Source organism: Erythrolamprus reginae, chromosome 3 (assembly GCF_031021105.1).
Source record: "Erythrolamprus reginae isolate rEryReg1 chromosome 3, rEryReg1.hap1, whole genome shotgun sequence".
In the NCBI taxonomy this organism is placed as follows: domain Eukaryota; kingdom Metazoa; phylum Chordata; class Lepidosauria; order Squamata; family Dipsadidae; genus Erythrolamprus; species Erythrolamprus reginae.
In genome coordinates, this window is record NC_091952.1 from 70,083,265 (window position 1) to 70,097,638 (window position 14,374).

The following is a 14,374-nucleotide window of genomic DNA, read 5'->3' on the forward strand; positions in this document are numbered from 1 at the left end:
AACTTAACATTGTGGCTGAAAATGTAAAACAACCATATGAGAACCTAAAGTGCTTTTTCAAGAGGCAACTGAACTTTCTGCAAGGAATATAAATCCTTCCATCCAACCATCCAGTCAGAGCTGAAAATGTTTCTTGGATGAGAAGCGAAATGTCTTCAAAGAAAAACCAAGAAAGTCCAGTTGCCTCTTGAAAAAGGACCTTTGGGATAACCATGACCTGGATGACTGAGAATCTCCATAGACAACCATGTGGGATATTCTTTCTCACAACAAGCTCTCCATGTGACACCACATTTGTAAAAACAACAAAAACAACATTAATTCATAGAAGAAAACATAACAAGTAACGCCAAGTTACCACTTTCAATTGGACAATACAGTGATACCTTGTCTTACGAACTTAATTGGTTCCAGGACGAGGTTCGTAAGGTGAAAAGTTTGTAAGACGAAACAATGTTTCCCATAGCAATCAATGGAAAAGCGATTAATGCGTGCAAGCCCAAAATTCATCCCTTTTGCCAGCCGAAGCGCCCGTTTTCACGCTAGTGGGATTCCGCTGAGGCTTCCCTCGCTGGGAAACCCCAACTCCGGACTTCCGTTGCCAGTAAAGTGCCCGTTTTTGCGATGCTGGGATTCCCCTGCAGCATCGCAAAAACGCGGAGGTCTGGAGGTGGGGTTTCCCATGGAGGGGAGCCTCAGGGGAATCCCATCAGCGTGAAAACGTGCACTTTGCTGGCAACGGAAGGTCCGTAGGTGGGATTTCCCAACGAGAGGAGTCTTCACCTGGCAACAGAAGCCTAGAGGTGGGGCATCCCAGCGGCGGCGGGTTCGTAAGGTGAAAATAGTTTGGAAGTAGAGGCAAAAATATCTTAAACCCCAGGTTCATATCTTGAAATGTTCATATGACGAGGCGTTCGTAAGATGAGGTATCACTGTATTCTGTCCTGAAATAAAATAAAGCTACATTCTCTAGAGAAAAGAACTTACTCTTCCCAATTCTTGGTTCTTCTCCTCCAACTGAGTTTCCAGTTGCCGCAGTCGTTCTTCAATACTGCCATGCCTTTCCTCAGCCTACATAGAAAAAGACATTCTCTAAAATGGTGGTTGTCAACCTCAAGCAATGAACTGGAATCCGAACTGGAATCCCACCAAAGTAAAAAACAAATCCCTGGCTTTTTAAAGAATATTTCTATATATGTCTTTTGTCACTGATTATTGTAAGTTTTAACTACAATGTTTTTGACAATAATTTCTACAATTATAATTTCTGTTAAGGAGTGTGCAGATTGTCAATCTCTGAGTTGTCAAAGATACACATACTCTGAGTATGTCTCAGATTATGTGTATCTTTGAGTTGTAAAAGATACACATACACAGAAGAAACATGGAGTTCTAGTAGATATCCAGAGATACGAGTAATAGTTCAGTAATACAATCCAGATACATTAGTATTAAATATTATTTACTTTGGCAAATTTCTTAGTCAAGAACAGTCATAGTCATACCCAGGTAAACCAGTCAATACATATACAAAACTATAAGTCTTATTTGTTCAGCTTACAAATACATAAACTATCATTTAAACACACAGTTCTTACTACAGCAGTCACAGAGAAATAACAGAAATAGTAGAGAGAGAGAATCACACTTCTGGCTCCCTCTTATGGCAATCCGAAATACTAACTCTTAAAGCAATAGTTTGCAATACATTTAAGCATACATTCTTGGTTTGTTTTATTTATTGCCAAACCCAACCAGTTAGGTTTTGTATTTATTCTTATTGTATTTGTACCGCTGTTGTAAGCCACCCTGAGTCCTTTGGGATTGGGCGGCATAGAAGTCAAATAAATGAATGAACGAATGAACGAACGAATGAATGAGTGAATGAATGAGTGAATGAATGAATGTACATAGTAGTAACATTTTTATATTAGCCTGTGATTATATATTACTGACTGGCATCTCAGTAAAAAGAAAAAACTGAATATTTACTTTCATTTGAGTAAAACATTGTAATTGTATTCTGCGACTCTCTTTATTTTACTCCAGTTTTAGAAGAAATCTTGATTTTCTTCTGAGATATTCAATCAATCAGAATGAAGTTTCTGTTTCAGTCCAGATATAATTTCTCTACAACCCTAATCTAGCAACTACTGAAATGTAAACCCCACTGATGACTCCAAAGATCAATCTTTCTCTAATAAGCAGCTTCCTTTAGCTCATTTTATTGGTGGCGGCAGCTAGAAGCTGGGAAGACACTAAACTGAGACGGACTGCTTGCCCTTCTATCAGTCTCTGTCATCCTCTCCCATGCATTGATTTAAATACAGGCAGCCCTCAATGTATGACCACAATTGAGCCTAAAATTTCTGTGGCTAAACAAGACAATGGCTGTGAGTTTTGTTCCATTTTATGACCGTTGTTGCCACAGTTGTTAGGTGAATCACTGCAGCGTTAAGTTAGTAACATGGTTGTTAGGTGAAACTGGCTTCCCCAGTGATTTTGCTCATCAAAAGATTGCAAAAAGTTTAAATGTGACCCCAAGACACTGCAACTGTCATAAATATGAGTCAGTTGCCAAGCATCTGAATTTTGATCATGACCTTGAGAAGGCTGTAACAATTGTAAGTATGTAAAATGGTCATGAGTCACTATTTGCAGTGCTGTTGTAACTTCGAACTGTCTCTAAATCAGTGGTTCTCAACCTAGGGGTTGGGACCCCTTTGGGGGTTGACAACTATTTCACAGGGGTCGCCTAAGACCATGGGAAAAGTCAAATTCCCCATGGTGTTAGGAACTAAAGCTTCTATTCTGGTGCCTTGGAACATATTTTTACAATCCGACCAATCAGGCGTTTACAGTGGGAGTGTCCCTCTGACCTTCGTGCCAATCAGCTTAAAGCTCTGTTGGGAGAATTGGCACTAGACTTATGGTTGGGGGTCACCGCAACATGTGGACCTATGTTAAGGGGTCATGGCATTAGAAAGGTTGAGAGCCACTGCTCTAAATGAACCATTGTTAAGTCAAGGACTACCTGTAAATTTATCCTATCCTATACATGTATTAGTTTATATATTTATTAGATTTGTATGCCGCCCCTCTCCTCAGACTCGGGGCGGCTCACAACAATAATAAAACAGTGTACAATGAACAAATCTAATATTTAAAAGAAAATATCTAAAAACCCATTATTTAAAAAACATACAACACAAGCATACCATACATAAAACTATAGAAGCCTGGGGGAGATGTCTCTATCCAGTGACTATTTGCATACCATCAATGGCACAAACATTACCTATTGCTAAACATACTGCTCTAAGGAATTAACAAATCAGCAGTGGAAATGTAGGTTGGGAGAAATGTTGAAGACTTGTTCTTACATAAGATTGCACTTATATACCATATAGTTATAACTAAGCATGTAGGTAGTGATGGCGAACCTACGGCATGGGTGCCACAGAAGGTAGGCAGAGCCATATCTGCTGACACGTGAGCTGTTGCCCTAGCTAAACTCCAACATTTAACTCCGGAAACACCTGCTACCACACGAATCCCAGCGACCGATAAGGTCCCACAGAGTTGGCCTTCTCCAGGTCCTGTCGACTAAACAATGTCGTTTGGCGGGCCCCAGGGGAAGACCCTTCTCTGTGGCGGCCCCAGCCCTCAGGAACCAACTCCCCCCGGAGATTAGAACTGCCCCCACCCTCCCTGTCTTTCGTAAACTACTCAAGACTCATTTATGCTACCAGGCATGGGGGAGAGGGGCGGCATACAAATCTAAATAATAAATTACAAGTTATGCATGGTATGTTTGTGTGTATGTTTGGTTTTATTATAAGGGTTTTTAGTTGTTTTATTAATTGGATTGCTACATGCTGTTTTTATCATTGTTGTTAGCCGCCCCAAGTCTGCAGAGAGGGGCGGCATACAAATCAAATTGATCGATCAATCAATCAATCAATAAATAAATAAATAAATAAATTTCATGTGTGTGCTGGCCACCTGATTTTTGCCTCGAAACAGAGGCTCTGGGAGGGCATTTTTGACTTCCAAAGAGCCCCTGGGGGGTGAGGGAGGGCATTTTTACCCTCCTCTGGCTCTAGGAAAGCCTTTGGAGCCTGGGGAGGGCAAAACATGACCCTAGTCCCACCAGAAATTGGGAAACAGGCCGTTTCCGGCCTCCAGAGGGGGAGCTGTTTTTACTCTTCCAAGGCATTGAATTATGGGTGTGGGCACGTGCGCGGTAGTATACTCCCACGCCTTTTTGGCACCCCAGGGAAAAAAGGTTTGCCATCACTGATGTAGGATATAACCAATGTGGGTTTACTTTTATAAAATATTTGGAAAGGCAGCAAATTATTCTGAGAGATTCTAGAAATAGACCGTCAACCTTAGGGGCAGAGACATGAGTTCCTTGTTGAATTCATTAGTTTACGGTTGAGAAAGCTATTTGAACCACACAACACGTATTTCCTGGATAGTTCTGGTTTATATCAAGCCTTGAGAGTATATATTTCATTCAAGAAGTATACAAAATGCTCCCATCTGATTCCTTAAATGCATCTATGTGCAAATAACAGACTTTGCAGCAATACCACAGGCTTGGTAAATGGAATCTTAATCCCAAAACTAAAATAAGCACACAAACTGTCTGACAATTTAATGGGATAAAATGTGCTTTAAAGCATCCTTGGACAGCAGTTACTGCCCTCCAAATTCTGTGTGCACTAAACAGTAAAGCCTTGTATAATCCATTGAAAAGTTCAGCACAACCAATCTTACCTAAATACCAGCGTAGGAGGCAACTATACACAAACTGAATATAAATTGGATTTCTCAATCAGTTCCAAAAATATTAACTCAAAATAACCCAATCCAGTGCTTCAACTATTCAGAGCTTTTCTGATTTGGATAGCATCAACTAGAATATTTGAATCATGTTAGAGCTTAACTCTACATCACTAGTAGCTACTTCTTAAGATAATTATAGGCCTAAGAGAACTTTATGCTGGTCCAATTAATAATTGCCCACAGGACCATCTTCTGCCTCATGTATCTCAGCAGCCAGTTAGGTCCCACAGGGTCAACCTTCTCCAGGTCTCATTGGCCAGGCAATGTCATCTGGTGGTGCCTAGGGGAAGAGCCTTCTCTGTGGTGGCCCCGGCCCTCTGGAACGAACTCCCTCCAGAGATGCATACTGCCCCCTCCCTCCTGGTCTTTCACAAAGCTTTGAAGACTCATCTTTGCCAGCAGGCGTGAGTGTTGAGAGCTAACTCCAGCCAATATTATGAGTGGCTAGATCCAGTTGAATGAATGTGGATGATTGTTTTTAGAATAAATGGGGTCTTAAGATTTTTTTCTAGTTTTAATATTTTAATACGTATTAGATTTCTTATACAATGGTACCTCTACTTACGAACGCCTATACTTACAAAAAGTTCAAGATACAAACCCGTTGTTTAAGATTTTTTTTGCCTCTACTCACAAATCATTTTCTACTTACGAACCTGAGCCATCGCCACTGGGATGCCCTGCCTCCGGACTTCCCTTGCCAGCCAAAGCGCCTGTCCTTGTGCTGCTGGGATTCCCCTGAGTCTCCCCCCGCTGGGATTCCCAGCGGCACCAGCAAAAAATCCCAGCAGGGGGAGGCTCAGGGGAATCCCAGCAGTGCAAGGACAGGCGCTCTGGCTGGCAACGGAAGTCCGGATTTCCAGCGCAAGGCAAAATGGGTGACTTTTGGGATGGGTTTGCACGCATTATTTGCTTTTACATTTATTCCTATGGGGAAAATTGGTTCTTCTTACTAACTTTTCTGCTTACGAACCTGGTCATGGAAAGAATTAAGTTCATAAGTAGAGGTACCACTGTACACTTTGTACTGTTTTTATTATGTTGTATGCTGCCCTGAGTCGGTTGAGAAGGGTGGCATAGAAGTATGTATTAGAGAAACATCTTTCAGCTGTGGCGAGGGGGGCGTTTGCCCAGGTTCGCCTGGTGCACCAGTTGCGGCCCTATCTGGACCGGAACTCACTGCTCACAGTCACTCATGCCCTCATCACCTCGATGCTTGACTACTGTAATGCTCTCTACACGGGGCTACCTTTGAAAAGTGTTCGGAAACTTCAGATCGTGCAGAATGCAGCTGCGAGAGCAATCATGGGCTTCTCTAAATATGCCCATGTTACACCAACACTCCGCAGTCTGCATTGGTTGCCGATCAATTTCCAGTCACAATTCAAAGTGTTGGTTATGACCTATAAAGCCCTTCATAGCACCGGACCAGGATATCTCCGGGACCGCCTTCTGCCGCACGAATCCCAGCGACCGGTTAGGTCCCACAGAGTTGGCCGTCTCCGGGTCCCGTCGACTAAACAATGTTGTTTGGCGGGACCCAGGAGAAGAGCCTTCTCTGTGGCGGCCCCGACCCTCTGGAACCAGCTCCCCCCAGATATCAGAGTTGCCCCCACCCTCCTTGCCTTTCACAAGCTCCTTAAAACCCACCTCTGCCATCAGGCATGGGGTAATTGAAATTTTCCCTTCCCCCTAGGCTTATAGAATTTATACATGGTATGCTTGTATGTATGAATGGTTCTTTAAATTGGGTTTTTTTAGATTATTTTTAATATTAGATTTGTTTACATTGTCTGTTTTATTGTTGTTAGCCGCCCCGAGTCTTCGGAGAGGGGCAGCATACAAATCTAATAAATAATAATAATAATAATAATAATAATAATAATAATGTATGTATGTATGTATGTAGGTATGCATATATGCATGTATGTATGTATACATAATAAATAAATAAATAAATCTGAACTTTTCATTTCATTTTATTTTTTAAAGTCAGTTTTTAGAAGACAGACGAGTAGTTCATGGCTTTTTCTAACTTATTTTCCATCCCAAGAAAATCCTAGATGCCAAACCCTCTAGTGACCTAGGTTTTATTGAAAGCTTATTACAGTCCTGTCTACTTGCCTTGGTAAGAGCTGCTATTCTTTGTGCTAGCTCAGCTTCCACCTCGGGCAGAGTCTCAGCTTTCCTCATTGTCTGCTGCAGTTTCTGCTCCGCCAGCTCCAGAAGCTCCTGAAGATGCCTTGCTTTCTCTTCGCACTGTGGAATGATGCAGAATGGCAGTAATGTTAGACCAGCAGCCAGAAATGCTAAGGATAGTTCCAAACGAGTTCTGTATTCTGATGCATATATTTCCAACCAGAAACAAAGGAAAAGCTTAAATGTCGGTTTTCATTACACATGCTTTTGATTCTGATTTTTTAAGAAAAAGCTGTATATCACTGCTATAGGATTGTGTAATATTTACATTATGTTCATTAGATCATGTTTTAATAAATTAGATCATGTTTTAATAAATGGGCAATAAGCCCATTTATAAGCCCAATAAGATCATGTTTTAATAAATGGGCAATAAGCTTGTAAATGGATCACAAGTTTCGCAACAGACAGGAAGCAGCAGGTGAGGTTAGGCAAAATCACATCAGATACCTGTACAATAAGCACAGGGGTATCCCAAGGCTGTGAGCTCTCTCTACTTCTCTTCTCTCTATATACCAATGACTGCATCTCAAAAGAGCCCTCTTTTAAATTACTCAAGTTTTCAGATGATACAACTATGATTGGTCTCATTCGAGACAACGATGAATCTGCATACAGATGGGAGGTTGAACAACTAGAGAACAATCTTGAACTAAATATACTCAAAACTGTAAAATGGTGGTAGATTTTAGGACAAACCCTCCTATACTGTTCTGCCGGCGTGTCCCAACCGCCCGTAATTAGTCCAGAAAGACACACACCACACGATAGAAGGAAAACCAAAAGTCTTTATCAACAGAAAAGCAGAAAAAACTCCCTTTTTAAATGTCAAAGGGATTTTCTGGTACACACAAGGCACAGGTTAAATGCAATCCAATTTCTCACCCAGTAACTGGGAAAATTGAGTCCAATTCCAAAGTCCAGAAAGTCCACACATAGTCTTGAACAGGGAAACAGCAAAAACCACGATCTTGACGTAACTAGGAATCAGATAAACTTCCACAAGGCTAAACCAGCACGCTGTTCTTTTTATCTGTAGCACTAATTACAGCAGCCCCACCCAACCACAGGTGGCCCCACTTATCTCCTGTAATAATCCTTCAGTTGTTCTCTCCTATGCATCACTCTACGCATGTGTGGATCTGTCATAAGTTCTTGTTCAGAATCCAGGAATGATAAGGATGATTGATCTCCTCCTGGGCTGTCTGCCAAACTCCCCCCTTCCCTGCTACTCATGCTTCCTTCATCAGAGGAGCCTTCATCAGGAGATTCTATCGGGAGCAAAACAGACCTGTGGCATGTGGATGTTTTCCCCACATCCACCTCCACATTCCTTGGGGCAGGAGCTGGGCCAGAGCCAACCACAACATATACTATCACCTCTTACAATACTAGACAACACAGTATCAACAGTAGAGACCTTCAAGTTTCTATGTTCTATCATATCTTAAGATTTAAAATTTATTTATTTATTTTTATTACTTAGATTTGTATGCCGCCCCTCTCCGAAGACTCGGGGCGGCTCACAACAAAATGGATACCTAACATCCAAAATATTATCAAAAAAGCACAATAAAAAATGTTCTTTCTGTGCCAACTCCGAAAGCTCAAATTGCCCAAGGAGCTGCTGATTCAGTTCTACAGAACTATTGAGTCTGTCATCTGCACCTCTATAACTGTCTGATTTGGCTCTGCAACCAAACACGACAGACAGTGACTTCAACAGATAATTAGAACTGCAGAAAAGTCAATTGCTACCAACCTGCCTTCCATTGAGGACCTGTATATTGCACATCAAAAAGAGGACTGTGAAAATATGTACAGACCCCTCACATCCTGGACATAAATGGTTTCAACTTCTACCCTCAAAACGATGCTATAGGGCTCTGCACACCACAACAACTAGACACAAGAACAGTTTTTTCCAGAATGCCATCACTCTGCTAAACAACTAAATCCCACAACACTGTCAAAGCATTTACTAAGATTGTATCAATATTCTTCTTCTCATCCTACCTAGTACCTATCTCTTCCCACTTATGGTTATAACCATGTTGCTTGTATCTTTACAATTTATATTGTTTTATTGTTTCCTAGTATGGTTTGATTGCTTATTAGTATCCTATTCTTGATTAATATGTTTTATTTTTTCTTTATGTACATTTCTCCAATGTACATTGGAATATATGCACCAAAGACAAATTCCTTGTGTGTCCAATCACACTTGGTGTCAGGCCGAAGCCATTTTATTTGGGATCTTGTGCCTGCCACATTTTATATTATTCTACAATGCATTTTCTACTGTGAGAAAATTTCAAAAATGCTCAAAATGGAATGTTTTGACTCAGAATGTTTCAAAATCAAAACGTTTTGCACACCCCTACTGATTTTATATATTATAAAGTTCCTTCATAAATATTTTATTGAATGTATTTGTCACTCAGAAAGTTTTCATAATGAAACTTTATTAAATATCTTCCTAAATATATAAATAAAATGTTAAGCACAGCAGCAAATCCATATAAACATTTTAAAATTACTGTTTTGTAGTTTTAACACTCTGAATATTAAAAATGGATTTGAGGCCTGTACAAAACCAAGTTTAATATTAGGTATTGCTTAGAACCTGTACATAAAGATTGTGTTCTCCCACATGAATCAACATAATAGGCCACTGTCTAAATATTCCACAATCAGAAAATAGGACTTTTCAATTGTGATGCCCCATTTGTGTAAAGGTTGCATGGAACCTAATTTAATAGCCAAGGAATTGTTGGCAAAGACAAAACTTTAAACAGTTTTTACTCAAAAAAGGTTTCCTGTTAATTTTAGTTGTCCTTACATTTAAACATTATTTTAAAATGCTGTAGCTTTACTACAGGTTTATGTGCAAGAATATCCAAGGCCAATCTTTCACTTGAACAGTGGCTATAGTGCTAGTCATGAAGGCAAAGTAGTAGTGCTCTTGGGGAAAAAAATCATCTCAAGAAGAAGAATATCTAGGAATAAAGTTCTGCTAAGGAAGCAAAATGGGTCTTCAAAAATAGAGTGCATCATCCATGAAGCTCCCTATCAGATTGACATTGAAATGCTTTTTAATTTTTATTTTATTTTGATTATAATACAAACAAGCAAACAAAACAAGACATATACTTATATATACAGATTGAATTGCTTAATGTTTAATACTTTACAATTCTGTTTTTATTAGTTCATTTCCTTCCCTTAAATATTAATTCAATTTTTTATTATTATTATTTTCAGTCCAATTATATAGTTTCCCCCAAACTGTATAGTAGTTCTTATTTTGTTTATTCTGTAATTCATATGTTAATTTACTTAATTTAGCACAATCTAACATTTTCCTAATCACCATCTCTTCATTTGGTATATTTTCTTGTTTCCACGTTTGTGTGAACACCAACCTTGCTGACGTTAATATGTGGGCTATTAAATAGTAATCGTCTTTGCTCTGCTGTCCTCTCATTATTCCCAACAGATACATTTCCGGTTTCGTTTCCAATTGATAATTTAATATTTCCTTCAATCAATTTTGAATCCTGGACCAAAATCTTTCTGCTTCCGGACATAATGCTATTGTCATGTCATTAATCCCCATTACCTGGCGATGGAGGGAATCTTTATTGGCAAGCTCATTCTCCAACTTGTCATTAAGGTCATGAATGGAAGTGGCTTCTCTCTGGGCTGCCAGGTATCGTTTCTCTAGGGTGGTTATCCTCTCCTCCATGTCTTCTTTTTGTGCCAAAGCCTGGGAAAGGAAATATTAAAAATGCAGGTTTACTTCTGCAGTAGAATCTAACACAGTCTAGTCCCATTGTAAATTCAGCCTGTATCAATTTTTCCACTGTTATAGTTGGAAGTGGGGCAACAAGTGCTGGGATGGAAAACTCCATCACAGTTAAATCCTCTGATTCCTGGAAGCAAATTATATTCTACGCATCATTTGCAGCTGTAGAACATCTGCCTGGTACTGGCTGGAGACTTTCGCTATATGTCAAAGATATTATCACAGGAGTTTCAAGAAGCAAAGGGAGATTAACAAGGAACAGAGGTTGGTAGGGGAAAAATATAACCTGGGTTTTCAAGAACCTGCACTATATATATAAGAAACCTGCCAATTTTAACAGAATATTCTAAACAAGATTACCTTTCTGGAAAGGTTTAGAATAATTTTATAATTTACAGTGGTACCTGTACTTACAAACTTAATTCGTTCCATGACCAGGTTCTTAAGTAGAAAAGTTTGTAAGAAGAAGCCATTTTTCCCATAGGAATCAATGTAAACGAAAATAATGCATGCGATTGGGGAAACTACAGGGAGGGTAGAGGCTTCTCCCTGCCTTTTCCAGCACTGTTTCCTCCCAGGAGATTCCTAGAGAGGTCCCATGGAGGCTTCTCCCCACCTTTTCTGGTTACAGTTTCAGAGGCTCGGGTTTGTAAGTGGAAAATGGTTCTTGAGAAGAGGCAAAAAAATCTTGAACACCCGGTTCTTATCTAGAAAAGTTTGTAACTAGAGGCCTTTGTAGGTAGAGGTACCACTGTATTACTGGATATAACTAAACCCATTTCTTCAGTAACTTCGATAAAACTCAGGATTCAGTCTAGCTAGAAAAACTGAAGTATTTTAAATTGATTTGGAAGAAGGTTTTTTTGTATGCCATCATTTTCACAACCAGAATTTAGCACTCTGACCTCTCGTAGGTCTCTCTGGTATTTGCTGCTCATTTCTTCAGATTTGATGAGGTCCCTCCTGGCTGTGCTAAGATCTTCTTCAAGCTCAGCAACGCTGGCAGCCAGACCAGCTAACCGATCTTTAGCTTGGGCTAGTTCAAAGTTTTGTTTCTCTAGAAGCTCCTGCAATTCCACAATTTGACTTGCCCCATCATCCGGATGTATAGAGCCATTAGGGAGTCTCTGTCAAGTAATATAGAAAAAAGATAGCAACATTTCAAATTAATGGAGAATAGATAAATTAGAATATTGAACAAGTGTCAGGTTTCTAAATTCTATTCAACAAATGCTAAGGTATCAATCATTATTTTTTATTTGTAAACCATATAATAAGGTGGGTTTTTTTCCCTTCCATTCAATTGTGTCAGAGGCTGTGTGGACAAGTTCCTACAATTTTCTCGGCAAGGTTTTCAAGGTTTGCCATTGTCTTCTTCCTAGGGCTGCGAGAAAGCAACTAGCCCATTAGGTCAACCAGATGGACTTCAGCAAAGCCTTTGATACGGTTCCACATAAAGAGCTGATAGATAAATTAGTGAAGATTGGACTTAATCCCTGGATAGTTCAGTGGATTTCAAGCTGGCTGAAGCATAGACATCAGAGAGTTATTGTTAATGGCGAGTATTCTGAGCAGAGTCAGGTTACAAGCGGTGTGCCACAAGGGTCTGTTCTGGGTCCTATTCTTTTTAATATGTTTCTGAGTGACATAGGGGAAGGTTTGGTAGGGAAGGTTTGCCTATTTGCCGATGACTCTAAAGTGTGCAATAGGGTTGATATTCCTGGAGGGGTCTGTAATATGGTAAATGATTTAGCTTTACTAGATAAATGGTCAAAGCAATGGAAACTGCAGTTTAATGTTTCCAAATGTAAAATAATGCACTTGGGGAAAAGGAATCCTCAATCTGAGTATTGCATTGGCAGTTCTGTGTTAGCAAAAACTTCGGAAGAGAAGGATTTAGGGGTAGTGATTTCTGACAGTCTCAAAATGGGTGAGCAGTGTGGCCGGGCAGTAGGAAAAGCAAGTAGGATGCTTGGCTGCATAGCAAGAGGTATAACAAGCAGGAAGAGGGAGATTATGATCCCCTTATATAGAGCGCTTGTGAGACCATATTTGGAATACTGTGTTCAGTTCTGGAGACCTCACCTACAAAAAGATATTGACAAAATTGAACGAGTCCAAAGACGGGCTACAAGAATGGTGGAAGGTCTTAAGCATAAAACGTATCAGGAAAGACTTAATGAACTCAATCTGTATAGTCTGGAGGACAGAAGGAAAAGGGGGGACATGATCGAAACATTTAAATATGTTAAAGGGTTAAATAAGATCCAGGAGGGAAGTGTTTTTAATAGGAAAGTGAACACAAGAATAAGGGGACACAATCTGAAGTTAGTTGGGGGAAAGATCAAAAGCAACGTGAGAAAATATTATTTCACTGAAAGAGTAGTAGATCCTTGGATCAAACTTCCAGCGGACGTGGTTGGTAAATCCACAGTAACTGAATTTAAACATGCCTGGGATAAACATATATCCAGTGTAAGATAAAATACAGGAAATAGTATAAGGGCAGACTAGATGGACCATGAGGCCTTTTTCTGTTGTCAGTCTTCTATGGTTCTATGTTTTGTGCTGAAGGTAAAACTCGAAGTCACAGTTTCCTGATTTCTAGACTGATTTCTTACCCACTACATCAAATCAGCTCAACGTAAGTGTATAGCTCTACACAATGTACCTTTTGAAAATAAGGTGTCTTAAATCAGACGAAAGCTTAGAACAATTGGAAAACTGTTCAATCAGCCTATTTCAAAACTTTAGAAACACAGCAAAGAAAACCCAAAATTTACGGACAGGTCAAAGAGTCCCATAGAACATAACTGTCTGACTCACAGTTGCAGACATACAATATTTCAATTGTATCTTGGCTATTATCCAGTTCCTAGAAATCGCCTCTTACCTTCCAAAGCATTTTTTGTCCAGATTCTTTGCCCTCTGTCCTTTTTTCATCTTCCCCTACAGGTGCTTCCCTTTGGGAAGATCCCTGCTGAAGAGCATTTACCTGGAAAATATATATTCAGTAGAACTTACAGTTCTCATAAAAACATGAAAACAATGCAAAGCAGACCTATAGAACAAGGGATTTAGAACACTTCCTATGGTTAAACAGATATTTTAAAAGCTTTCACAGGAGGAGGAACAACTACTTTTCACTTATAATACGTTATTGGAAAGAAAACTCCACATCCAATACTTTATTTTGTGAATTTTAAACTTCCTAATAAAAGCATGCATGTATTTAATCTTACTCATTACACTGTGCCATCTATTCTGTCATTTTCTCTCTTTTTCTCTTCCCTTCCTTGGATATGACATTGTCCAAATATTTTTTTATTATTATTATTATGTCAGTACAACACAGCAAACGAGATCACTATGCTGGATTTCATATTTCATCACCAGTCGGGCGCTTCCCAAGCACCCATGACTGCGTGATGTAGCGGTGAATTATGTTTGCCGATCCCAGTAAAGCGGCCTTTTGCAATTGACAGATGGAGATTTTGTCAATTCCGATGGTTT

The 14,374-nt window shown here is 39.6% G+C and overlaps 1 protein-coding gene across 4 annotated transcripts in view; it reads right to left on the reverse strand.

Moving 5' to 3' along the window:
• The window catches only part of PPFIA4 (PTPRF interacting protein alpha 4), a 112,906-nt gene that overhangs the window by 62,169 nt on the left and 36,363 nt on the right, over positions 1 to 14,374 (reverse strand). For all 4 annotated transcript variants that reach the window (XM_070745757.1, XM_070745759.1, XM_070745760.1 and 1 more), the window contains exons 5-9: positions 13,755 to 13,856; positions 11,767 to 11,988; positions 10,676 to 10,822; positions 6,979 to 7,113; positions 988 to 1,071 (exon numbers count right to left, since the gene is read on the reverse strand). In XM_070745757.1, the coding sequence (XP_070601858.1) occupies positions 988 to 1,071; positions 6,979 to 7,113; positions 10,676 to 10,822; positions 11,767 to 11,988; positions 13,755 to 13,856 (690 nt within the window). The remainder of the gene's footprint in view (positions 1 to 987; positions 1,072 to 6,978; positions 7,114 to 10,675; positions 10,823 to 11,766; positions 11,989 to 13,754; positions 13,857 to 14,374) is intronic.